The sequence below is a fragment of the Aythya marila genome (assembly GCF_965140915.1).
Source record: "Aythya marila genome assembly, chromosome: 4".
Taxonomy (NCBI): domain Eukaryota; kingdom Metazoa; phylum Chordata; class Aves; order Anseriformes; family Anatidae; genus Aythya; species Aythya marila.
This window is the reverse complement of record NC_139045.1, coordinates 27,380,626-27,406,995: the sequence shown is the minus strand read 5'-3', so window position 1 is coordinate 27,406,995 and position 26,370 is coordinate 27,380,626. Positions and strand designations below refer to the sequence as shown.

Sequence of the window (26,370 nt, the reverse complement as noted above, 5' to 3'; positions counted from 1 at the left end):
TCACAGAATGGAATGGAAGAAGAATTGGCAGGAGAATTATCAAATAACATACTTAAAACGAGATCAGCACATTATTTTACCATATGAGCATTCTTGAATTTGTATTTCTCAGTGAAAATCTCCTTGTAAGCAACTAAATATGTGTCTTGGATCTTCTTGACTATGTAAGAATAAATTAAAAACAACAACCTTTTAATAGTCCCATGCAACTTTTGCTTAGTATAAAAAATTAATTGAAGTTAATTATCTAAGCAATTGGGATCCTTTTATGGGTGACCACTGGCTTCTGTTCTGCAGAATGCTGTTGAGATCATTTTCTGGTAAGAATCATATGTGATTTCTTCTGATTGCAGATTGTTTTAAACTTCACTACAATGGACCTGTACAAGAGCAGTCTCTGTTGGTATGACTATATTGAAGTAAGAGATGGCTACTGGAGAAAATCACCTCTGCTTGGTATACAATTGTCCAGTGTTGCTCTGTCCATAGTTACATGGCTCAATCAGTTCAGTGGACTTCTAGCTTGCTATTGTACACACAATACTCTTTTTTTTTCGGTGTCTAGAATGTATCTAAACTAAGGTGGGAAAACAACAACAACAAAAAAATGAAATGGTCTCAAATAAGTTGTTCATTTAACTTCAAACCTGAGCCCACCCTTTCATTGCAGCTAGCTGTTGTTCAGTTTCATGTGGGGAAAGAAACTACAAAACGTGCAACTTTTTGCTTTGCTTATGGGTGTTAAAATATGAAGTTTCCACAGGTGATTTCTGTATATGCGACCTGTACAGGTAATAGTACAGGTGCATGTTTTGTACTAGTCCTTTTGCCTTGGCAATATGACTTAAAATAGCATAGCCTTTATTTTTAAGGCTTTATTTTTAAAGCCTTTATTTTTAAAGTGTCAAGGAAGGGTAACTTTTCTGCTGTTCTGAACTCAACCTTTCCTTGTTAGTTCCATAGTCTTAAAATAAGTAACACCAGTTGAATAACACCAGGTTAAGTTTGACAACCCGTGGTCTTCTACAGTTTTAACTGGGAATTTCAGACCATCGGAAACATGAAAGTCTCCAACCTCTTAGGCCAGTTTTGTGGTTGTTTTTAGAAGATAGACTAAAAATAATTAGCATTTTAATGGCCACAATTTAAAAACAATCAAAAAGAGATAAAAGGGAAATAGATACAGGGGACAGCTTTTTAACAGTAATGCCTGTTTTCTTGAAAAGAAAAGAGGAAACAATTAAGACCAAACAGTAAATGCTCTTTCGTCTTGTTCCCTTCTGTGTCTCCTAAACAAATGAAATTTTCACCTACCTAGGATGAATTTAAAAGGATAACATAGTACAGGGTCATTTGGATGTTAGTTTTTAAATCTCTTTGGTCCTTAGACACGATGAGCAGTATTACTGTGACACGGATTATGTTCATCTATTAAGATTAGTACTCATTTTACCCTCCCAAAATGCCTTGGTTTGTATGCATAGAAACATTCTATATCAATAATTTCTCAACTTAATTCCCCCAAGATGTTACAGTTTGACTTGTTAGCCTGACAGCAATGAAAAGCTTTATAATAAAATCTTTGTGTATTTACGTCCCAATCTGCAGAAACACGTGCTCCACCATAAGCATGTGAATAGTTCCACTGAGCTGGTTATGCTACTTCTGTCTATAATGTTAAACACGTGTAAATGTTTGCAGCGTTTGGCTTCAGAGGCGGCAGAAAATGCAGTCACTGGTTGCATGTTTTTAGGCAGGTTTTGTGGTGACAAACTGCCAGAAGTCCTTGCGTCCTCTGACAGCAGGATGTGGATCGAGTTCCGCAGCAGCAGCAACTGGGTTGGAAAAGGTTTTGCAGCAGTTTATGAAGGTTGGTTGATTAGTGCTGTTAGTTCTGGATGAAAAATCTTAATCAGATACCAATGAATATATTTCTGACTATATATAGCTGTGTATATATAAGAAAATGAAATTGCTATTTTATGACTAAAAGAGACTAAAAGATGTCAGCTTAATAGATACATTTTGAAACTTCATGTGATCAGATTTCAGATGACCTCTTTTCTAGGGACACCACTGATATTATTCATAATGTTTTTGCCTGTTCTTTCATTAACTAAATGTGCATGTTGTGCTTCGTGTGTGGAAATAATTCTTTGAATACTTTCTGTTCATTCTTCAGAAAATCTGACTAAAGTTTTCCATATGCTTTAGGATTACTTAATAAAGAGATATTCCCCTACTCTGAGTATATAAGGAAGTCTACGTTCACCTGTTCAAACTAAAATAGAGCTTGTTTTCTTAAATATTGAACTGGATGATTTAATTGCTACTTACAGTTCTTTACATAATTATTAGTAAGAATCCTGGGAAAAAAATGCATTTACTTTTACTGAAAATATTTCTTACTTATATTAGCTGTTTTTTCATATTAAGTGTAAGCCTGAAGTGTTAAACTGTAGAACAAAATATATAGATCATTACAGAATGTAAGGTTTTCCTCTTATTTTTCTCTTTCTGAAGGTTGGTAAATAATGAAGAAATATTTATATTAAATATTTTAAAAAGGTGAACTAAGAACTATTTTGACCATTTAAATATGTTCTGTAAAACATAAATTCAGGTCATCAGTGATTTCAGTCTTCTACAACATTATAAAATGCTTAGCACTATTAGAAATGCATTACATTGACTAACAGAAATATGTATAGTGGTCTAAATCAATCATGATTTCAATAATTTGTCCTTGGTAGACTTTCTAAGTATTTTCTAGAATAATCTTCTCATTAATTTTAAAAAGAAGAAGGGCATAAAGATGTCAGTTTGGGCATGGGGGACAGTAAATATCATTATTGTAAATGTACTTAGACTTTTATGTTTTTGCCAGCTATCTGTGGAGGTGAAATCCACAAAAATGAAGGCCAGATCCAGTCTCCCAATTATCCTGATGACTACAGACCAATGAAGGAATGCGTGTGGAAAATAACAGTGTCTGAAAATTACAATGTAGGATTAACATTTCAAGCATTTGAGGTAAAGTTTTTGACCAAATTCAGAAAAGTGTCTAGTGAATGATTAACAATGACATTTAAGGGAAATCCTCATTAAACCTGTGAAGGAATTTATTAATTCTCTAGCAAAAATAATCTACAGAATCCAATTCTTCTCTCCATGAGACCTTGGTTTTTGCAGAAATTTTCAAGAAGATTAAAGGTTTATATATTATCTGTGTTATTTGAGTTGGAATGTTTAAAGTTCTGGCAATTGTTGCAGTTTAACAAATACATAATCCAGTTCAGTAAGGCTGCTTTAATATTCTGTTAAATAACCAGGATTTTGTGCCTTAACTGAATCTTATCATTAAAGAGGAATGTCTATCTGGAAACAAAACCCTGTGGTGTTTGGCTTTTTTTTTTTTTTTTTTTTTTGAAAAAAAAAAAAAAAAAGCATATATATATATAAATACAGAAAAAAAAAAAAAATATATATATATATATATAAATAAGGCCTCACTAAACTCAGTTTACAAACATATACTTAGAAGGGGCAGAAAAAAAATCTGTGGTGAGTCATATCTGTGTGTCATTATCATACATCTTTCTATGTAAACATTGCTAAACAGTGGTAAACTTTTCTATAAGAAAGAAAAAACAATGTTTCATACATGTTATATATACATACATTATAGACCGACTTGAAGTTTGTAGATAAATTTAGTAATATACTTGGAATCTGGTCTAGTGCAGACAAGATGAGCTCTCCCCACCAAGAGCCTTTCAGATGCTATTTAGACTGCTTCGCCTGGCTCAAGGTTACTTAACACAGTATGTTAGTCTCTCTCTTTAAGCAGTAACTTTGTATAACTTACTGACTAGATACAGAGATTTTCTAGTCTGCCATAGTTGCTCAGTATTTTTTAGTGTGATCTCAAGAGAAATGGCTCTATGAACCTCCATAGGAGACTTGCCATAGTATTTGACTACCATGGAGATACTCAGAGATGGTCTGTGTGCATGGTACATGACCCTGGTTCAGTTTCATCTGTACAGAGAAAATGAGAGCACGATTTTAGTAGTGGTTAAGGCTATTGGAAGAAATGTTATCTTCCAGTTCTTTTGCAGGCTGTTTAGTATAATGGCGCTCTCTAGAGGTGAAACGTGGACTGACACCTCCTAAAAACGGCAGTATTGTTGGGTGGTGGTGTCAAGCAAAAAGGGTTTTAGTGCTATATGTGTTTTTAACAGAAAAAAAAAAAAAAGTCTCTAAGAGTAGGAACTTGAAAGGCACACACTTCTCAAGGGAGAGTCTGAGCTGTGAATCCAGAGTGGCAAGATGCTATTGAGAATCAAATGAGGTACCCCAGAAAGATACAAGACTTCTCTTACATCTCTTTGCTGCATTTCTTATTGGCTGGTCTGCAGAGGTCTGCTGAGAATGAGAGCTGTTTTGGAAGTTGCAACGAAGTGCCCTGCCTAGACATTCACCTTTGGGGCTGATTTCCATTTCAGGTCCAAGTGCTCAAACGTAGGTGTTCTGTGTTTTGGTACTAAGTCCCACTCTGGACTCAATCCTTGGTGTGCTGCCTAGTAAAACAAAAAGATGTTTGAAAATCACAGTTCTTCATGCCAGCTTAGATCAAAAAAAGTAAATGTCAGGCCAAAGAGTTATTGCAGTGTGTTTGTGAGAAAATTACTTCTCTGTCCTTTGAAAGGTACAGTTAAGTATGAGGAATTCTCATTATCCATACATAATGCTAGAAAAAATAACTGTATAAATAACCTCCATTCTGAAGTGAAAGCACAGAGGAAGATGAGAATTCCAAACTGCATCAATGAGTCATCCTGTTTTGCCTGTGGTGGGCAATGCGTTTTCCACTGGGTGTGGGATTACTCTTACTTACTTGGCTTCCTGGTGGAGAGCTATATTTTTCCAGTACCTAGATGTTAGCACAGATGCAGAGTCCATTGTAACTCCATTGTTTTTTGCTTCATCATTATAGTTACCATTATTAATACTCTTTATTAATACTCAAAGATACCTACATACTTTAATGTTATAGCTACCTTTATTAATCTTAAAGAACTAATGCTCTTTGAAAACCAGTGGTCCTTGAGTTTATTTATTTTTTTTATGGTCCTGTGTTGGAAGGCAGTTTCACCAGTGAGGGCAATCCAGACTTGTAGGTTTGTGCCATATTAATCTCCTGGTGGTAAGGGTTCCATTAGGGATATATCCCCACCTTTTCTGACTAAAGTCTACCACCTGAGTCAGATATGCATACCTGAACTGGAATGTAACTCTATCAACAGATAAATTAACAGTAACAAAAAGCAACTGAAAGATTTCTCCTGAAATGCGATTGCTCTTGGATTAGCTTCTCAAATCTTTGTATTTTGATAAAATCTTTTGCTGTTTTAATTTTTTCTTTTCTGTCCAAGGAACTATAAAAGAAATGTAGTCTAGAATTTTTATGAATTACATTTTAGTCTAAAGTCATAGTTCAAAACTGGAACTAAGTGCAAGAATTTTTCTTTTCTTGTACAAATTAATGTTGAGAAAGTAGCTGGCTTTCCATTTAACCAGGCGATTTCTTAGTGTTTTCTTGTGCTTATGTACCTGTCTTAGGAATTCCAGTATTTTTTCAACTTAATTTACTCATGCCATTCAAATTCTGGGTTTCTTCCAAACTCTTCAGATCCAATGGTACCTTTCATTCTCCTTAAAGAAATGTATTTTTTTTCCCTGTAAATTCTGTTTGTTTATGTTTGTTTGTTTGTTTTTTGATCTTGCTTTTGCTAACATTTTAGTTTCTTCTCATCCATATGAAATTTCAAACTTGTGAAATGTTACTTGTGAAATGTTTTCTTCTGCCAAAAATAAGGAGTGAGAACCAACATTTCACCTCAGTGGGAATTTGGTACATGTAACTCAGAGCTGCACATAGCCTTTAAAAAATAATAATTTCCATACTGCCCCATAGAATATGGAAAATATAGAAAACATGGAAACATGGAAAAAAACAGATGTTAATTAAAAGTCTTGAGTCATGAAAAGACCACAGATGCATGTGGGGGAAAGTACACAATTCGTCCTTTGATTTTCATGGGCTTTGGGCCAGGTCACTTCTTTCTACATCAGAGTGCAATATGATTTTTCTGAGATAACAAGGCATGTTGGAATATGATGTCATGCCTTTATTAAGATTAATGAAAATTTTGAATCAGCGTTACAGTATAGATCACTTACCAGTGCTCAGGTAGACACATGCCTAACCACATTAGTTGCAAACATGCAGTTGCCACTGAAGTTAGTAAGAGGTAGTTGCACCCCAGACCTTCGTGACTTTCCTCTCATTTCCCTAACTCTGGTCCAAAGTAATTCCTTAGCAGACAGTTAAGCAATTACAGTAAACGGCAATATGGATTGTGCCAGAGAAATGAGTGGGAGAAAATTATGTATGTAAATACTCAAAGAATCAGAGAGTTGGAAAGAAGACAGAGAAATTTTTTGTGTAAGTGCCATATGTTGATAGCATTAAAATGAAATAAAATCAAACAGCCCCTCCCCCTAGATTTCCTTCTTATATAAAGGAAGCAGAATTCCTAATGTGCTAAATGAAAGCTCCTTAGTCTGTGGTGGTTACTGAGATTAGTGGTGATCATAATGTGCAACCAGAGCAGAGTGTCAGTAGCTGCTTGTACTAACTGCGTAGTTTCCATGCAAGCAAAGTTTTGTCAGAAGATGAGATGTGGATTTTTGTGGGTTTTGGTATAGTTTTGATTTGATTGACATTTTAACAGAGTATGGATGGGCTGTGTTGAATCTGAGTCTTCTCCAACTCCTTCTCCCTGACTGTTGTCCTCCTCCTCCCCAGCCTATCCCACAATTCAGACTTTTAGTTGAACAATTGTTTTCTTAGAGGATTTAGTTTTGAGTTCTTGGATTTAGATAATTCTTTCATAGCTAAGGGGCTATATTTCTTGAGTAGCATGAAGTAATCCTACAGAAAAATGACCCAGATCAATATTTTTTAATATATTTTTATTATTCTGTTGAGAATAATGTTCAGTCATAAAGACAGGCATAATAATTATCTAGGCTCCAGATAGAATCCCATTCAGTCTGCCCCTGATTTGGTGCAATTCCTGCTTTGACTGACTTTGCAAATACTATTATGTAAAGAGCATACCGCTTGCTACCCCAAGTAGACATCTGGAAGGTTGTTTAAATAAGAGGCACATTTTTAGTTGCCCTAGTTTCAGTATGTTTCTCTGACAATATGACATAGATTCACTCACTGACCCAAAAAGTCGGAAGACACCTGAAATCAGCAGTCATGCAAAGGAAACTAGACATATCATCTGCAGAATAATGATTTTTTTTTCATATGTTCTGTTGTCTGCTTAGTAGCTGATAATTTTAGAAGTGTGTTTGGGTCTAATTTTTTTGGGTTCCAGATGCCCCAAACTCTTCATGCTCTGTATGAAGACTTTTTTTTTTTTCAGTTACTCTGAAACATCTATGGATACTGGCAAATGCAAAATTTTTCACTGTGTTAAGAATAAAGTAAAAAAAAAAAAAAAAAAGATCTACACCTGAAATAATACAGGTTGATTATGTCTAAGAATCTTACTCATATTGAGCTTTTCAATAGTTCAAAACCAAATAGAATTTCTGACCTGTTTAGTCATTCAACTATTAATTTTTTATACTTGAATATAAGTGTACATGAGAAAAGAGAAATTTACTTGAACTCAGAGCAGGAATTTGACAGAACACTGGGAAGCTTAGAGGCAATCTTCACTTTGCTAGTTACTTTTTCCCATTTAGAATGTTGTATCTTGTGTAAAGATCTCAAGTTATTCTACTTACATATATATGTATATATATATAAAAGTATATATAGAGAGGAATTATAAATGATCTAGTGATGCTGCTTCTTTTCCTCACCTTCCTTATGCCTGAATGCTAAACAGAACCCCAACTTTAATTTTTATTTTTTTTTTTATTCTGTTTATTATCTGACTGTTATTTGATATTAATGGTCAAGTTCATATATGTCATTTAAAATAATTTTTTACAGATTGAAAGACATGACAACTGTGCATATGACTACTTGGAAATTCGAGATGGAATGAATGAAAACAGTCCTTTGATTGGTCACTTTTGTGGCTATGACAAGCCAGAAGACATTAGATCTACCTCTAATACCCTGTGGATGAAGTTTGTTTCTGATGGAACAGTTAACAAAGCAGGATTTGCAGCTAACTTTTTTAAAGGTAAATGTTAAAGCATATTTTGGGACATGTGAACTGTTTATCATTTGTTTTTGTGCTAGAAAAAATATGATAGAATATGAAAATTTTTGAACCTATTTTTACTTAAAATAGTTCTTTATTATCTTCAACATACTTTTTACCTGGGCATATGATTTTGTCAAACAATGTTGGTAAAGGTATTTCAGTCTCCTTGTAAAAGATCTCCAAAGAATGAAGGACCATATTCAGTCCAACTACCTGCTCTCTTCAGGTTAAAAAAATCAGATTGGTTTTGAAGCACCTTTGAAACATATATAGTCTTGTAAAGTATGTTTGTTGGGCTAATTGTGTTATCAAATATAAAGTCCATCTGAGGAATAATTTGACAATGAATCACACAGGTATTTCACAGCTAGTAGAGATAATACAATATTCCTTTCCCTCCCCCACCCCTGATGCATCTTGTTCACTTTAATATCAGTAGAATGAAAACCTGGGATTTGAGGATTCTGTTAATCTGTTTTTGAGTATGAGTTCATGATAATGCACAAATTGATTCTGTGGGAGATAAAGTGCCCTTCAAGTGACCCTGCTGCAGATTTTCAATCTTTCTTTCAATACTTTATGCAACCTTTAGATTAACTGCTGCTTAAATTATTGTATGTTGCCCACAAAATGCTTATAAACACAGCTGTCAGTAAGTATTGCTATGAAACAAAATACAAAACAAAACAAATTTACAAAAAGACACATTTTTATTTTCTCCATTGCAGGTCTCCTTAGAATTTGAAAATGCTCTAGTCAGCATCCACAGTGTTATGTAATATACCTTATAATGACATGCATACAGCTTTCTGGGTTAATATTGATTCAGCAATTACAGCTGAGGAAGGTAATTATTTAACACATTTTTGCATTCTTCCCTGTCTTGGCAGAGGAAGATGAATGTGCCAAACCTGACAATGGTGGCTGTGAGCAGCGTTGTGTAAATACTCTGGGCAGTTACCAGTGCGCCTGTGATCCTGGCTATGAACTTGGTCCTGACAAAAAGAGCTGTGAAGGTACAGTGTATTGCTATGTTATCAGGTCTCAACAGTCCTAGGCTATGGTGACTCAGACGAAACACCACACCTTTTGTGCACTCTACCCCTAGCAATGTGAGGTCTGTGAAGCAAGATTGGAAAAACGGGACTACGTTGGAAGCAGTGATGCTGGGGCAATGTCTGTCCACAGCTGTCATCTCCATCTGAAGTCTGCTACCAATTTAACTTTCCAGGTTTTGCTGGTTGTTGACTGGAAATGATGTGAAGCAGAACTTTGTACTTTCTCAAACCACATGTTATATTACTCATCCTCATGAAAATAAAGTCTCCCTCTGTATGCAAGGAGAGATTTATCAGCAGAGCTGTGTGCTTCTGCCTCAGTGTCAGGAACTTTAATGATCTCACTGTCTACCTTTGCTTGTGGTAGATCTTTTATTCTAGCAGGATTCTTTATTCCAATTTGAAACTAGAGAACTCTTCCGTGAGCCCAGTCAGACAATTTTTTTTTTTTTAATGCTGGAAACAAATTCTGCATTTTAGGGGTGAGGGAAGCTTGCTCAAATAATCATCTGTAGACGTAAAAATCTGATAAATGGAAGTCTATATAAACATAGGGTTGGGCTGAGATAAGCTTTTGCATTCTATACATATTTCATATCAAAGGAAAGAAGCAAAAGCACTTGATCATTGCATAGCAATTATTGTTTGATAAACACCAACAAATTCAGTGATAGCACAAACGATTCTTATCTCAGTTCATCTGTTTGCATTTCAGCGGTGAATGGAGTTTGAAAATTGAAGCAGTCTTTGTTATGGCTTTCTTCAGATATGACTCACTGGTCTCTCTTTTTTATTTTTTATTTATTTATTTATTTTTCCAATTCCCTGGCTTTCACTGATGATTTGTCACAATTTGGGGGTAGTTTTTTCTTGTTTCTTTGCACTTTTTGTTCTTTTGGTTCTGCGGTTTTTGTTTGTTTGTTTATTTTTTTGCGTGTGAGGTAAAGAGAGTCCTTGACTGCAGACATGCTACACTGCAGCTCTCATTGAGCTTGTTTTTTTTTTTTTTTATTTTTTTCTCCTCAAATTCAACATTTATAATGAGCACATTAGAAAAACAAGTTATTTCAGAATGTCTAGTGTATTAAGATGTCTGCATACATATTAGGCAATGTGCAGAAAATAATGTTAATCTATTGGGGGCTGTGAAGACAGAGATAGGACCTCTGATCATCAATCCAGATTTATGTAAGGAACTTGGCTTTGGCTGTCTGATGATCTGAGTCCAAACATTAGGGAAGATTCCCAGTCTTTTAGAAAACTCTTCCTTCCTCCTCCAATAAAGAGAGAATGAATACCTTCTCAGCGTGCAAACAGGAAAGCAACTCTGGTAAAAGCAGAAGTCATCCTAAATAGTGCAGTGCAGTATGGAGCAAAAGCCCTGAGCTTTCCCTAGAAGTGTATATGTGTTTGTTCCACATGATGTATTACTCACTGTATATAGACACTCACTAGAAGGTTGAATTAAAATCACTACATTGGTGCAGTAAGCATTACATCCTTATTACAGTTTGGCCATTTGAGGGATTCCTTCAGCTCAGAAACTCTGCCCAGTGCTTTGCTACAGTGTTGACATACACAGAAAATTGCTTCATGCTGGTCTAATCCAAATCTCCCCTGCTGCATATTTGAGGGTTTTAAGAGTTTTCCAGTACTTCCATGTTTCCCAATATTGTCTCAAGGAACAATGGAGTGATGCTGAACAATGAGAAAGTGAAAACTAGTAGTTAGATGTATCCTTGCTCAAGACTGGATCATTTTGGGGTACAATTTGTGTCATCCAAATGCAGTCTTGAAACCTGTGCAAGGTTTATTTTGACACTGAGGTCTAAGTTCTCCTAACCAAGGTCAGATGACGTTTATGTGTATACCAAGAAGTCTTCCACATGGGAAGCAATGTGCCCAGAGGAAGAGTAATATGCATCTGGGTAGCCCAAGTGTGCCCTGACACAGGAACTGGATTGTTTTTCCAGGCATGCTAGTGCAAATGTAGTTATGTGAGGCCATCGGCTAAAAGGGAATAGCCAGTTTTCAGTATGTTCAAGTAAGCACTGAGCATTAGCACAGAGCAGTTGGAAGAAGGAGGAACTGCCACCCATCAGCTCCTCAAAGCGATTTGTGGATGGTTTCCAATGCTGTCACAATACTGTGATGGTACAAATGGAGAAGAATGTGACTGAGAACTCCTGTGAATCCTATTATTATTATTTTTTTTGAAGATATTTTTTTTTCTCAGATGGAAAATATTAATGTATTTATCCTGTGCTATCTGAAACCGCATTCATACACACAATACACTATTGTCCTGTTGTATGGGGATGACTTATTTCCCAATATATGCCACATAGGTATTTTCTCTGTTATTTCAACATCTGTACTTCAGCAAAAGTAATTGTATCTGAACACCATGTGACTGCTGTCCCAAAGAAGTGACCCTACCTATTAGGTTATTGGGAGCACATATATGAGCAGAGACAGGTAAGGCAGATTCTGGATCAATAATCAAAAAAAGAAGCTGAGGCAATGTGAAGTGCATCTTAAGTAGTCTGTCTGTCAGAGAAAGGATGATCAAGGTCCTGGGGAGGGTGGTGAGGTCAGAGGACTTGCATGGGAAAGGCTCTGAGAAAATAACCAGAGTCTCTGGAGGGAAGGGAAAAGAATGAGTATGATAACACCATGTGTAGTCCTGAAACTTATCTCTGTCCACAAACCTGCAAGCTGTTTGAGATAGGGGCTGTCTCTTTCTCTTTGTTTGCACCAAGCATGATAAAACAAGATTCTGATTAGTATGTCTGGGTATTACAGTGGTGTAAGTATTGAGAGGACTGAATCTGTTCAGTGTGCTTCTGTATATATTAAAAAACACAGTTTCAGTCCAGAAATGATGCTCTCCCTTTTTATTTTACAGCTGCTTGCGGAGGACTTCTGACAAAGCTAAATGGGACTATAACCACACCAGGGTGGCCCAAAGAATATCCTCCAAACAAAAACTGTGTGTGGCAGGTGGTTGCCCCGACGCAATACCGAATTTCAATGAAATTTGAGTTTTTTGAGTTAGAAGGGAACGAAGTGAGTAACCATGAACAAAGAGCTGCACAATCTGTTGCACACTAGACAGTTTCATGAATGTTCAAAAATAGATATTGTCTTATAAAACCTTTGCTTAACTGTTCTTACGCTGACAGTAACCATATATATTCTTGTTTTCGTTCTGGGACTGTTTCTGGGTTCTTTCAAAACAAACATGGAGAGAATAGCTCTCTTTTTACATATCATCTGAATGTATATGTTGTACAAGAAATTTAAAAGAAATGTTCTCTGCTGAGTCTCAGCTGACTTCTTTTTATCAACAAAGTAAAACAGAACAAATGGCTCAGGCGTATTGGAAAGAATTCAAGACAAGAAAATCTGGAGAAACCGAATCATCTTTACAGACTGACTACAAAGCATACACATAAGGTTTGGTTAGTGATGGAGCCAGGGAACATTTAAATCACTTAGGAGCATTTCAAGGGTGAATATTTTAAAAGGATCAGTACCAGAAATAAGGCATAATAGAGTAACAGTGCTGTTTGAAAAATGGCATTTTTCTCCAAGTGAGTCTGGATTGGGTCTTAGTACTTGTACTTTGAAAACATTACGTAGCACAGAACACCAAACAACCGTGATGCCTCTGCCAAAGGCTCTGTTAGGAGCAGGTTATGCTCCAGCTTCCAACATTGAGCTTGACTCTCTTTCCAAGCATCTTGTCAGTGGAGCCCAGGAGCATGCAATGCCTGCTGGAGGTGGCCTCCACTGAACAGCACAGCCCAGGGAGTACTTGCATCATGTCCTGTCCCGGGGGTTTTGTTGTCCCCAGGTGGGTCAGAGGGGCAGGGCAGAACAGAACCCATCTTGTGGGAAGGTCTTCTCCCTCTAGCTCTAACACAGTGTGTGTGTGGGGGGGGGGGGGGGGGGGGGGGGGGAGGAGGAGCTTGCAGGTCTTAATGGATGCCTATAGGTAAACCACAAGTTTCAACATCAGCTTTTTAGCCTCTGTTCTACTTCATAGGCATGACTGTCATACCATTAAGTTCCTTTGCTACACTCATAAAACATGTTTTATGCACTTTCTTGGTACATAAGACAGATTTGCAAGTAAGGTACCTGAGGTATAAGGAAGTTATATCAATTTTCTAAGGTCATGAAAGACATGCAACTTTTGCAGATTTGAAAAATATGTACATAGATGTTTTCCAATGTCTAGAGATTTGTTTTGACCCTCTCCAATGCTACAAAGCCCGTTTAGACTATATAAGATTAAATGCTAGTACTAAGAAAGGTACCTGTGGAAATCAGAAGAAACATATCATATCTGGGACATTCTAATGTATTTTCTGAGTGCAGACGTAATGTCTGTCTGTATACATTTAGCAAATGCTCTAATTTTGTTGTTGTTTTAGGAGCTCCATGTAGTGCCAAGTTTAAAATCTTTTCTAATACTGAAACTTTAATATTTTACATTTACATTTCACAATTTTAGTTTTTCAATTAACTTTTAATTTTATTTGTATTTTGTAGTGTTGTAAGAAGGAAGTTAGACCTCTCTCAAATTGTTTCATTTTTAATCTAAACATATAACAGTATCAAAACTCATCACTGAGGTACTGTTGAAATTGTTGGGATTTATTAACGTTGAGTTATATTTGAAAATTTCAGGCATTAAAAATGAATTTGTCTTACAATTCATATAAATCAGCATGTGACAGTAACTCAAGTTTTGTATAACTTTCGTCTTTATATTGTATAAATGTGGTTTCAACTGAATTAGTCACTTTCCAACTCTGAAACATATGAAACTAATTCCAGTAACAATAAAAATTGAGTTGTCATCTAGAATGTAGTATATTTAAAAAAAAAAAAAAACAACAACAAAAAAACAACAAAAAAAAAACATTGACAACTACTTAATATTTAATAGACAGAAATCACAGCAAAGGCCAAAATACTATTTTCTCTTCCAGCTCCCCTGACATTTCTTTTATGACTATAAATTGCAATTTATGAAATACAACTTGGATTTAATGGACAATCTAAGCTCTGTATGAATCCTCCTGGCCACTGTTTTCTCTTAAGCTATTAATTGCAGACAACTGGGACATTTTTGATGAAATGATTGATAGCTGAGCCTAAGAAGCTTAGAAGTTTTTGGGTGGAAGGCTTTATGTTGGCCAAGGGATTATGCATTGAAAGTATTATCATGAGGTGTAGGCCTTGCATAAGGCTTTTTATTGTGTTATTTTACTTTATTTTTAACCATTTAGTGAAAATCACATGTGTTAGCTCTCCAAATTATACCAATGCTACTGGTAAATAAGAATTCACATTGCAAATAGTGCAGATTTGTATATTCATAAGTAGATATTTATCATAAATAAATTATGGCAAAAACCTGTCTTGTAAGATTTTAAGTGAGCACTTTTTTTTTTTTTTTTTTAAATTTCTGGGGTGCAAGTGGTAGAACTTTTGTTGGTTTTAGGTATGTGATTTACAGCACAAAGGTAGCTATAAATTGTAGAGTGAATATTTCTAGATTTTAGTCTAATATTGAAATTCTTTTTAGATTTAATGGACATGTTAAGAATTTAAAAATTGAAATGCTAGGTAGGTTGGGGATAACATATAATTTTTTATATGATGAATATGATCACCAACTCTTACTAACCTTAAAATATTCTTACATAAAATCAGTGAACATCTGTAAGCATTTACAAATGTTTGCAGAGTCAGGAAAAAGCAGAACAAAATATTAATATATTGCTAAGAGGCATATTACATTTGAAGTTCTTGCACTTGTAAATAATTTCATACTTTTCTTTTGTTTAGCTTAAACAACAAAACAAAACTCTCTGTTCCCAGGTTTGCAAATACGATTATGTGGAGATTCGTAGTGGCCTTTCTTCTGATTCTAAACTACATGGCAAATTCTGTGGTACGGAAGTGCCTGAAGTTATCACCTCACAGTACAACAACATGAGAATTGAATTCAGATCTGACAATACCGTGTCAAAAAAGGGCTTCAAGGCACACTTCTTTTCAGGTATAGAAAATCACTCTTGTGTACCTATGAGTGCCTCTGTTCACACTGCCTGGGTGAACACAGTGTTTTGATACGAAAATAAGCATCATTTCCCTTTTAATTTTCCTTGTAGATTTAAGTTGGTTTCATTTATAGAAGTATGAACCATTCTTCTTTCTTAAAATACTGTTCTGAATTGTAATATCTGTATATAGTGGAAAATACGTAGAATTTATATATATATATATATATATATTTAATATCTATATTTATATTATATTTATATATTTATATATTTATATATTTATATTTATATTATATTTAATATTTAATATTATATATATATATATATTTAAATAAGAGCAGAAGTCAATTTTGCGGGATAAGGCCAAAAAGAGGAAACTTAATAAGTGCTCCTAAGTTTCTTTTAGATCCCAAGTTCTGTTGCTATTTTTTCAAATACCAGTTGTAACACGATATCGATTACATGCTTGTGTTTTTTTATTCAGCTCTCTGAATATATTGCATTAATTATGAAATGACCACTTTGTGGTATAGCATTTGCTTAACATTACAGTTTCTTTCTTGCCAGACTTTGCACTTATTAATGTTATGCAAAAGAATAAAGACCTTGCCTTTGTAAAAAATTGTCTGTATTTAGTGGGGTGTAATGTCATTGGCCAGATCAGAGCTATGACAATTTATATCATTTGAGGACACAAATTGTTGAATAAGTTTAGACATGAGTGAAACTCAAGATGTGAAGAGAGATTTGCACAACAGCAGTCTTTGCAATTACCCACTGAGACTATAATAATCTGATAATAATATTATCAGATAATAATCTGGCTGTGGCAGAATAACAACTGGTGTTAGAGGTGTCATTTTGCTTAGTGCTTTTCTTGTGCACACACATGCGTAGGTATGTAAAAAACAAACAAAAATCACAAAACAACAACTAAACAGTTTCCCCTCCTAAAACTCTGGAAACCATCCAGAAACATTTGGGTTTTGAATTTTGCCTCAGGTTTTTCCATAGCAGTTAAAAATTTGAATCTGGAGTATCCTGATTGTTTTTAGCATGTAGCAAAACTAATGTGTCGTCTAGTGTATTACCAGGCACCATTATTAGGGTTTGTTCTCTAAAACTCTTTAGCAAAGCTGAAATGAAAATGGTATTTCAGTGATCAGCTTTAATAACATTGACTATGACAAAGAAATATGAATTAATATATTGTGTGATAGAGGATGTATAAAGGATGAACAATGAGGTAAATAACTATCAAAACAAACAGATTAGAGATTCACAACTTCCAATATTTTCCCATTATAACTTCTTTGATGTTTTTCTTAAGGAATGATGGAAAAACAAACAAACAAACAAAAAAAGGAATTTATGAAGCAATTACCTTTCCTCTATTTTTTTGTCTTCTGAAGTATATAATCTCTAACAATCATGTTTCTCTGGTCGTAGTTATTCAAATCTGTCTTTACATATAGTAGTAACTTACAATTTTAAAATAATACTTTACATTAGTAAATGACTTTTCAAGGTTTACTCAGTATGTGTAGTTAATATGCACATGACAGAGCTTCCTCCTAAAAACACACAACTAGTCATTTCATGTAAGCCTAGGAGTGACAGCAGGAATTGTCACATATTACAACTTTTTACAAGAATATATATTGACATGTTCCACTTCTAAAAATAGCCAGTAAGTGTTGGTTATGTACTTTCAGTATCTGTAAAGCTATGGCAGATAAGATTGGCAATAATTGTTCTGTAATTTGTAAGAATTGTAGTTCAGAAATTATGGCTTGTGGACTTGTTGAACTTGTTTAAGTTCAGTTAAATTTTGGTTCTACTTAAAGTGATATTTTCCTTTTCACCGATTTGTATTATATATATAAATATATAAATAAATATATATATAGTGATTGTTTAAATAATCTATTAATATTATGAATGTGGCTTAGGAAGAGCTCAGGTCAATGCTAAATGTTTAGGAAAGGCTGGGCTGTAATTCATGCAATTCAAAGCATCAGGTTATAATCCTTCGGTACCATTATTTCATTTATCTCTTTCACTTCTGAATGAATTATTATTATCATGTGTAAAAAGATATTTCCTGGTAAATTAAAAAAGCTAAGTTATAAATGACTCCATTGATCAAAAGAATAAATTCATTAGCTGAGGCTGTCTGAATAAAAGTAGTTTTTAATAAATCAAAATGTGTTATATGTCCTGAGTATAGAACATATCTAATCCTCTTCAAAGAAACATAGCTTGATGTAAGTAGTTTTTGAGTTTGTAATTATATACATCTACTGAATGCTTCATAATGAATTTCTGCTATAATGTCTCTTATAAAAATATATATAAAATATAAATATATATATAAATATATAAAAAGATATAAAAATCTCTCTTATTGCATGAGTTCAGACATTTTTTATATTTTTCTCAATTTTCTGGTTGTTATTGTTTCTAGAAGATTCTTTTATTCCTTATTACTTGGCTTACCAAATTTGACAATATTTCCTGATCAAAACGGAAACTTTGTAATGCTTGAGACAAATCAAACTTTGAACTCAAACATGAGGCTTACATCTCAGAATAACTAATTGGACACAACTTTCATGACTGTCAGAAAGTGTTATAATTTTCTTATTCCTTAATTCCTTAATATCAACATAATATGCTATTGGTCCATCAATTAAGCATGGACTTGAGACTTCACCTCATGTGTTTTGACTTTTGTGGGTTGATAGATGATCTCTGCTCAGCTGATGATGCTTTTTATTTGTTGCCTCTTTATAAACTTGTCTTCAGAACACAATTTCGGAATTATATCTGCCAAGAAATAGTTAATATTAGTTCTTGGTGTACAGGATACTTGCTAGAAGGCATTTAACAATTTTATCAATTAAATCACAATAGAAGGATTTGTACGTATTTAGTTATAAAGAAGCGTTGGGAAAAAAAAATCAATAATAAGTAGAGCAGTGCATTTTGCAGTCTATTCACCAGTAAAAGGCATCTGCAAAAATCAGCAGGAGGGAGGTAGATAATTCAAATAAATATGAAAGTTAAGGACTGTACTGTGTTCCTCAAGTAGAGACAAGGAACTTTTAGAACTTTTTTTTTTTTTTTTTTTTTTTTTTTTTTCTTTTGTCATATCTTTTAGTGGAGAATCGTGCATCCCTGGCTACAATTGAGAAAGAATGGCCCAGCTCCAGCTCAGATGACAGAAAACAGTTTTTGGGTGATTGAAAACCAATGCGATAAACTGTGAAAGCAAACATTGACACAGGGCAACACATGACCTGCACTAGAAAGCTATTTATGTTGATATAAGAAGACATGTAATCATGTTTTTGGCTGTTAAATTGTGTTAACAGCCAGTCAGGTGCTATTGGAAAGTGAGAAAAACTTTTTTTTAACATTCAGTAAAATTTACATTTGATGGGACAATTCTGAAGAAAGCTCAGTTGAGAGCCATTATTTTTCTAACTGCCAGGAAGAATGTTACATGGTTATAATCCAGTTTCTTCGGTGTAGAGGAGAAACTAGGGAGTCATGCAATATTAATTTTTTAATGCTTTTGCTAAAAAATTTTGGAATTGGATATTAGGCTTCTAACTAAGAGCTTCCAGAAGTGAGGTGTAGTGTGGTGTCCCCCTTCCTCCCCCCTTTTTTTTCTGTCCTTCTCTCTCTCTCTCTCTCTCTCTCCTCTGCTGCTATTGTTGGAAGTCAGTGATTAATTCCTATCTATTTGACCCATAAGAATAGGGGAGTGTACAATAACTTCATAAATTTACTACAGGAAGGAAAAAAAAATATTAAAAAAACATTGTTCTGTGATGTTTCTGAGAAGCTAGCTTAATCATTTCTTTAAATCACTCTTTCTTTTTTGGTATATTTAATACCCTCTTATAATGTCATTGACTGCCTCCATTTATCATGAATTTTAGTTGTGTTTTAAATATGTGATTCTTTGCATGATCATTCCAAACAGGTGTGGTATTTGAAATAATATAAGAATGAAGTTTAGGGTATTTTTTCTTGGTTATCAATTCATTAAGAAGTTAAAAGAGAAACCTAGGATCTTTTTAGTCTTGAGAAGATTTGTTTTGGAGCACAAACTCATCTCTGGTGCCATCCTGGTACATTTTTTTCCACAGACAAGAAAGCTGCCTGCAAAGAGAAAATTTTTGTTTTTGAATCTTGCAAGGACTTGGTACAGGTCCCTTCAGGCCGAGTACGTATTATTCACAGACTGGTGGCCTCTGAGGGTCTCAGAGGTACGACCATTTGTCCTCTGAATGATTTAAATCTAACATTTTGTTGAGAATGGATCTTTCCATGTTCTGAATACTGAAATGAAAAAAGAAAGAAAGTATCCATTCAAAACTGGGAGACTCATTTCCATCTGTCAGCATAACAAATGGCTTTGGTTTTACATGGCAAAACATTTGTTCCTATAACTAATACAGACTAATTGTTTTTTCATGAATTTTTAAAACTGGGCAATCAATTTGACAGAAAGTCTGTTCCAAATTATGAAGTGTGAGGAAGGCTTGTTCAACAGTTGCATACTTGATTAACCATCTACAAATAATTATTGTAGTTCAGATATGTTCCAAAGCTTCTCTATTCTACCCTCTGTCCATTGTTTTATAGTGATTTCATCTCTGAAGAAGTCCAACATAGGACTGTTCACTTATGCGCTGTCTCTTAAGAGATTATTTTACAGAGTGTATACTTACTTAATGTTAAAATACTTTTCCCTATTTTGTGCTTTGGTGGAAGGTGAAAATTGAGAGGGTGTTTATTTAGAATTTGCATACATACTCCCTACTTGAAAGTTGAACTTGAATGCATTTTGAGCTTGCCTTCCATTTATTATGTTATTTTGGTAGAAAACTAAACTTATGCTTAGGGGGGGAAATACTGAAGCATTTTCTTCCTATTACGTCTAATTTTTCATTTGCTTTTTACTATTCTTCATTTGTAACATGGAATTAATTTATGATAGTGCTTGCTTTTGCAAAAATGAAAGATTAAATATTTTGTTTGAAATTGAATGAATTTACTACCTCAGTTTGAAACCTGCATTGCAAGATGCATAAACAGTGTACTTTTGTGCTTTTATGCTTCTTTCATCATCAAAATGACAACTAATATAAGCCTTTGGATATTTGATTCTGGGAGCTATGTATATTTTTCTGCTGTTACTTAACCTTCAAATCTGTTCACATTTTCAGAAAGCTTCCAAGACTTTTTGGTGCAAACAGATTTGAGATTTACAGGATTAAAATGCAGTAGAAACTTGGGTTTGACTTGCAGGATTGTTCTACATCATCATCTATTACAAGGAGAAACTGATTTTTCCTGAAACACCTGCAAGTCAATGAGTCAACAATGTATGTGTTGCATACATTTCAGCAGATAAAGCCGATGTGTATGCAATTATAATGCAGACTTTCTTTGTTGTGTTACTGAATATAAGCAACTATAAAGGGAGGGAGTAAAATACGTTAGTAAGACAACAAAAAGAGACTTAAATTATCTGTAGTCGTTTGTAATCTATAGAAATTCTTACTGTGCCTGCTGAAGTCTGAACATCGCATGTTACCTTGTTCAAAGATAACACTCACTGCTGCTTTCCAAGGCACATGAGGCTGAAGGGGCTGCATGCTCTGCATTCCAGCTCTGCAACTGCTGGACCTCTGGGATGACCATAGTTCCTTTGCTCTTTTTCCTCTTCTCTTTTGCATGTAGAAATGGTGGAGTTTGTAAGATAGTGTGCATACTTGGGTGTGTTTATGTGTATATATGTATATACACAAATGTAATAATATATGTATATATTTTTATACATCAGGTTTTGTGTGTGTATGTATATATATGTATACAAATATATATAACCACACACACACATGTGGGTGTATGTGTATGTGTATATGGACATCTCAGTAGCAGTATGCCTCTCTTAATGGACTGGCCTTGCCTAAAATGAAAACAGCTGACATAGAAGGGTGGCAGCTGAGGCCACTCCCTTGACTGACAGCCTGTTAATCTAGTTTGGCTTTTTTCCATGTAATGAATTTGTAGCTGTTTAATGCAGGTCATATTTCCTCCCCTACTCTCTGTTTTTACTTCTAACACACTAAAAGCTCTTTTAAGGGATTATATGTTAATAAACTGAACTGCATGCTATATTGTAGATCTCCTTGAAATAATTAATACCAGTTTCTTTTGTATGTTTTTCAATGAAATGTTTTCCTTTTCAAGATGTTCTCTAATGTCCAGATTTATTAAAAGTAAAGCACACTGCCAGTCTGCTGGAAAGAAAAATCATCTTATTCAGAAAGTTTATGTTTAGTCATTCTTATATCTTTAATGTGCAGAACTTGCAACCTTGCTTGGCCTCTGTGTGCCTTTCACAATACTGCAGTTAAGTTGTGGAATTTGCATAAAGCTAGAATACTTTGTGTTGTCCATAAATTGCACTCCCAGTGTTCACCAAAATAAATATCAGATGATATATTTATGAAATCTTTACCAGCAAGACCACTTGAAAGAGTAAATGATAGTAACTGTCTTACCTCCTTTGATTTAGCTTGTTTGTTTTACTACTGTTCCCCTCCCCTGAGAGCTATCCCCCACTTCTTAGAAAGATGAGATAGGATATTTGTGCCATGGTGTAGGCCAAGCAATGAGTGTATAGAAGTTAGGTACCAAAAAAATGAGAAGGACTATGCCTTAATTTATCCTTTTCTGGTCTCAATCACTGTGCTAAACCTTTTTGTCTTTGGTAAAAAGCACTACTGGTGTCTGTAATGCTCACCTATCCTTGCTGTGTATTTCTTAGACAAGGATGAGTGTTCAAAGGACAATGGTGGCTGCCAGCATGAGTGCATCAACACAGTAGGAAGCTATGTTTGCCAGTGCCGAAATGGATTTGTGCTACATGAAAACAAGCATGACTGCAAGGAGGGTAAGTAGTATGGTATTTGGTCAGTAGATGATACAACTCTTTCAGAAAGATCTTTGCAGATATTTCTTTTCCAAGGAAAAGAAAGGAAAGAATGGGATCATGCAGTCGTAGGCATTTGGGCTTAATTGCTCCCTTGCCCCTCTTCCCTCATTCCCTCCATCCATAGCTCTTGTGTGTGGCTGAGTTTGAGGTTCCATGGAAACATGGTTTAAAAAACTTGGAGTTATTGACCACTCAGCTTAAACGAGGAGTGCTACTTTTAGTAGTGAAGTGTAGAGTATTTAGAGCTGTGACAGTATATTTATCTAATGAAGTACATAACAGAGGGGCAAGAGTTTTTGGAGAGAAGCCTGGCAAAGTTGTGATTTGCTCCCAATAGTGACTGAACCCCAAGGTACGGGTGAAACAGTAGCTATCTTCAAGAAATTCCTTTCAGGGTTTATTTTAGGGGACATATTCAGACAATCCAAATTTCAGTCAAGTTATACATCTTTCTTCCCATTTACTGTCTAAAGGTGTAGCAACCTCAGAAAACAGTAGGCTTGGGGATGTAAGTAAAATTTAGATTATCTGCAAATGAACTGTACATGTGCAATATCATAGGAGCTACTGTAATTTCTCAAGGCTGTATTCTAGCATGGATCTAATTTGCTACTAAACATGTGTCCCTTGTGAATAGCTTGCATTTTGCCTGGTGTTGGGATGATATTTGCCTCCTCTAAAATATTCTTGCCAAATAATTTTCTGATGTTTATAAAGCAAATTAAGGTTGTTAAAAAATGAAAGACAAAAGGAGATGAACCAGGTTTTTTTTGCTTGCCTTGTCTAAGTTTTAGATTTTTCATTTATTGAGAGAGGCACTTCTGGAAACAGTTATGATTTGAATGACTAAGCTGTTCTTGGTACATACTTACAATTCAGTCTTTGCTGTTTTCTGGTTGTATATATTTCCCTAGAAACTGTGGTTTAGAAATCAAAATGATTGCTGTGCAGCAGCAGCATGGAAATTAGTGAGAAAAGATAAAAATAAATTGTTCTAGAAATACCATTTGAAGTTGGATTGGCAAGATTTCTCATGTGGATTCTCATACTTATTTGCAAGCAGAATGGGGGGGGGGTTAGCAGAATATTTAATTATTTTTCAATACTTTGTTTATGTTTATTTATTTACTTATTTAAAAAGTAATCCATTGTAAACAACAATATATGTTTCACGAATCAAAGCATGCTGGGTTAATTGCCATAAAGTGTTCATCAAAGGGGAGAAAAATAATCCTGCACACCAAGAAGGTGCTAAGCTGCCTTCCTACTAATCCCTTCCATTCAGTGGGTCCCCTGGCAAGCAAGAGTACTTCTCTGGCTACCTCTGAATATAGACCCCCAGACTAACTGATGCTATTACTGTTGGCATAGCTGAGTGTGAACAGAAGATCCACAGCCCCAATGGCATCATCACGAGTCCCAACTGGCCCGACAAATATCCCAGCAGAAAGGAGTGTACCTGGGAAATCAGTGCCACCCCCGGGCAGAGGGTCAAATTGGTGAGTTTCTACCTACCCTTTTTTTTTGCTCATTTCTTCCACCAAACCTGCTTCTTAAATGACTGCACTCGATGATTTGAAACTGTTACTCATCTTTACTATCCAATTTGCAGCCAAAGGTAAGATGTTTTAAAGAAACCCTGCTGATTCCTGTCCATTCCTGGCAAACTGGGGCTGCTCATTGTGACAGAGCTGTGAGTTAAACTTTGTGATCATTGCACTCTGCAAAGCAAAGGGCAGGAGGAATCCTTTTCTCCTATGAGAATTTAGTATATCAATGTTGCAATTCATAAAATTTGCACAAAGTTTTGAAGAATATGGTAGAATACATTTACGCAAACTCCAATATATACAATATTGGAAGCAATATTAGAAGTTATGAACAGTCCTCTTCACACACCTTTTGCATTTCTATTCTTCACTTTTTGAAGAGGAAAAGAAGACCCAAAACCCAAGAATCTGAAATTCTCATTTAAAGGTGGCTCCAAATCTTAACATAGGTAGAAGAGCAACTTTACAAGTAGAGTTATGTGACCTTTGTGTCTAGCTGGCTGAAGACAGTTCTGATGGCTGAAGACGGGCTAGCAGAGCTCAGGGAGCTCTGCAGACCTGCTGAAGTTACGTAACATTTTTACAAAGCCAAAGACATGGACCTGTCCAGGAGGCTTGTCTGCTGTGAGCTCAGCCTCAGTGTTTCTTGGTACTTGGGGGAAAGCCGCATGACTGCCTCTGCAATACCTGTGGCAAATGGCTCCTTGGTTCAGTGGTGAATTCCTCCCATCTTTCCACATCTTTCACTGATCTGAGAAAAGGGGGATAGGTTTCTAAAGAAATGGTGTTTAGAATCCATGCACAGAACCTTCATTACAGGTGTTAAAACAATAAACAAATGTGCTACAATAATACCTGTAAAGAAACAAACAAACAAACAAACAAAAAAAACACCACTGATATTTGCACAGGCATGCAGAGTCTTTGTCATGAAGAACTTACCAATGTGAACATGCTAGATTTGCAAATGAAAATAAGAATTGCAGTACACACAAAAATGCCACAGAAAGGGAATTGGGAGTCAACTCTCTCCATAAAAAAGGTAATTTAAATGCTTTGGAGCAAATAAACTTGAGTCATGTCTCTACTTCAGAAAGGTAGAAGCAATAACCTAGTTTGATATGGGGACGAAAGGGATATTGCCATCTTATAACTCCTGACCTTAAACAGAGCCATAAACTCTGTTACTCATGCTGATGTGAGATCATTTGTTGATTCCAGTTCTCCAGAAGTAAAATGGTCAATGTATCCCTACAGAGGGGGGTGAGGGAATGAGTGGTATGAGTGATCTGCCCATTTAGGGGTGAAAAGCACATTTTTAATTCAGAAGGCCTTCCGTACTGCCAATTAACAGTATGTCACCCTGGCTGCATAAAACAAAGCCAGCCAGGCATCTGCATAGGTGTGTTACTATAAAAGCTTTTTCGGTGCTTTTAACCTCAGCAGGCAGAATTTCAGCATTTATATTTCTTTATTGATATATCACATGGATCTATTCTAAAATATTTATTTATTTATTTATTTTTAAATTGTATTTTGCCAATGAAATTGGAAAAAAATAGACTTTTCCTAGATATTTTTTTAAAGAATATCTCCATGATTTAGAGCCTGAAATACACCTTTCTGTGAAACCCAGTGGGGTCAGTCTACTAAATGCTGCATGTATTAATATCTTTAAAATCTGTCTACTGCAGCAAAATGCCAAATTATTAATACCAAAGCAATACTTCCACTATAGATAAATATTTTTTCTTGGACTTCCACACTGTATTTAAGTTTACTCCTCATGGTTTACTTAGCCAAATTAAACAAGGAGAGAATTGATTTCTTTACATTAACAAACTACATGAATTGTTAGGCTGTGCTTCATTTTCTGAGGGATGTGTGTGTACAGAAACTAATCTTTTCTTGTGATTGCTCTCGCTCTGATAATCACTGAAGTCTCTTCCTGAGAGGGGTAAAGTTAAGCATTTGGTGTAATTAAGAAGCCTATCAAAAAAAAAAAAAAGAAAAAAAAAAGAAAAAAAAAAAAGAATATGCACTTCAGAATTTTTACATGAAATGTGAAGATAAAGACAGCTTTGAAAATGTATGTACCAGAGAGAGATTTTCATAAGTTAATCAGCAGGATGTTTATAAGAGACAGACTGAAGTATCCCATTCAGGCAGCTATCCATAAGTGCCACCAACATATCTAGTCAGTAAAGTGCTATAGATAGGTTGGCTGTTCAGAAGCTGTACATAACACTTCTGAATACCATTCCTCCTAATAAGACAATCAGAGTAGTAACTGTAGTGATGGAAGGGTAGGTATTCAAACGTATTTGTTGCAGGAAAGGCCAATGTGATTTAATT

General features: G+C 35.1%; 1 protein-coding gene across 1 annotated transcript in view; it reads left to right on the top strand.

Annotated features, from left to right (window-relative positions):
* TLL1 (tolloid like 1) overlaps positions 1-26,370 on the top strand; it is a 133,558-nt gene that overhangs the window by 92,042 nt on the left and 15,146 nt on the right. Inside the window, exons 10-18 of the mRNA XM_082758502.1 lie at positions 354-456; positions 1,754-1,870; positions 2,888-3,033; positions 8,084-8,279; positions 9,194-9,319; positions 12,270-12,430; positions 15,260-15,440; positions 22,298-22,423; positions 23,837-23,964. Of these exons, the coding sequence (XP_082614628.1) occupies positions 354-456; positions 1,754-1,870; positions 2,888-3,033; positions 8,084-8,279; positions 9,194-9,319; positions 12,270-12,430; positions 15,260-15,440; positions 22,298-22,423; positions 23,837-23,964 (1,284 nt within the window). The remainder of the gene's footprint in view (positions 1-353; positions 457-1,753; positions 1,871-2,887; positions 3,034-8,083; positions 8,280-9,193; positions 9,320-12,269; positions 12,431-15,259; positions 15,441-22,297; positions 22,424-23,836; positions 23,965-26,370) is intronic.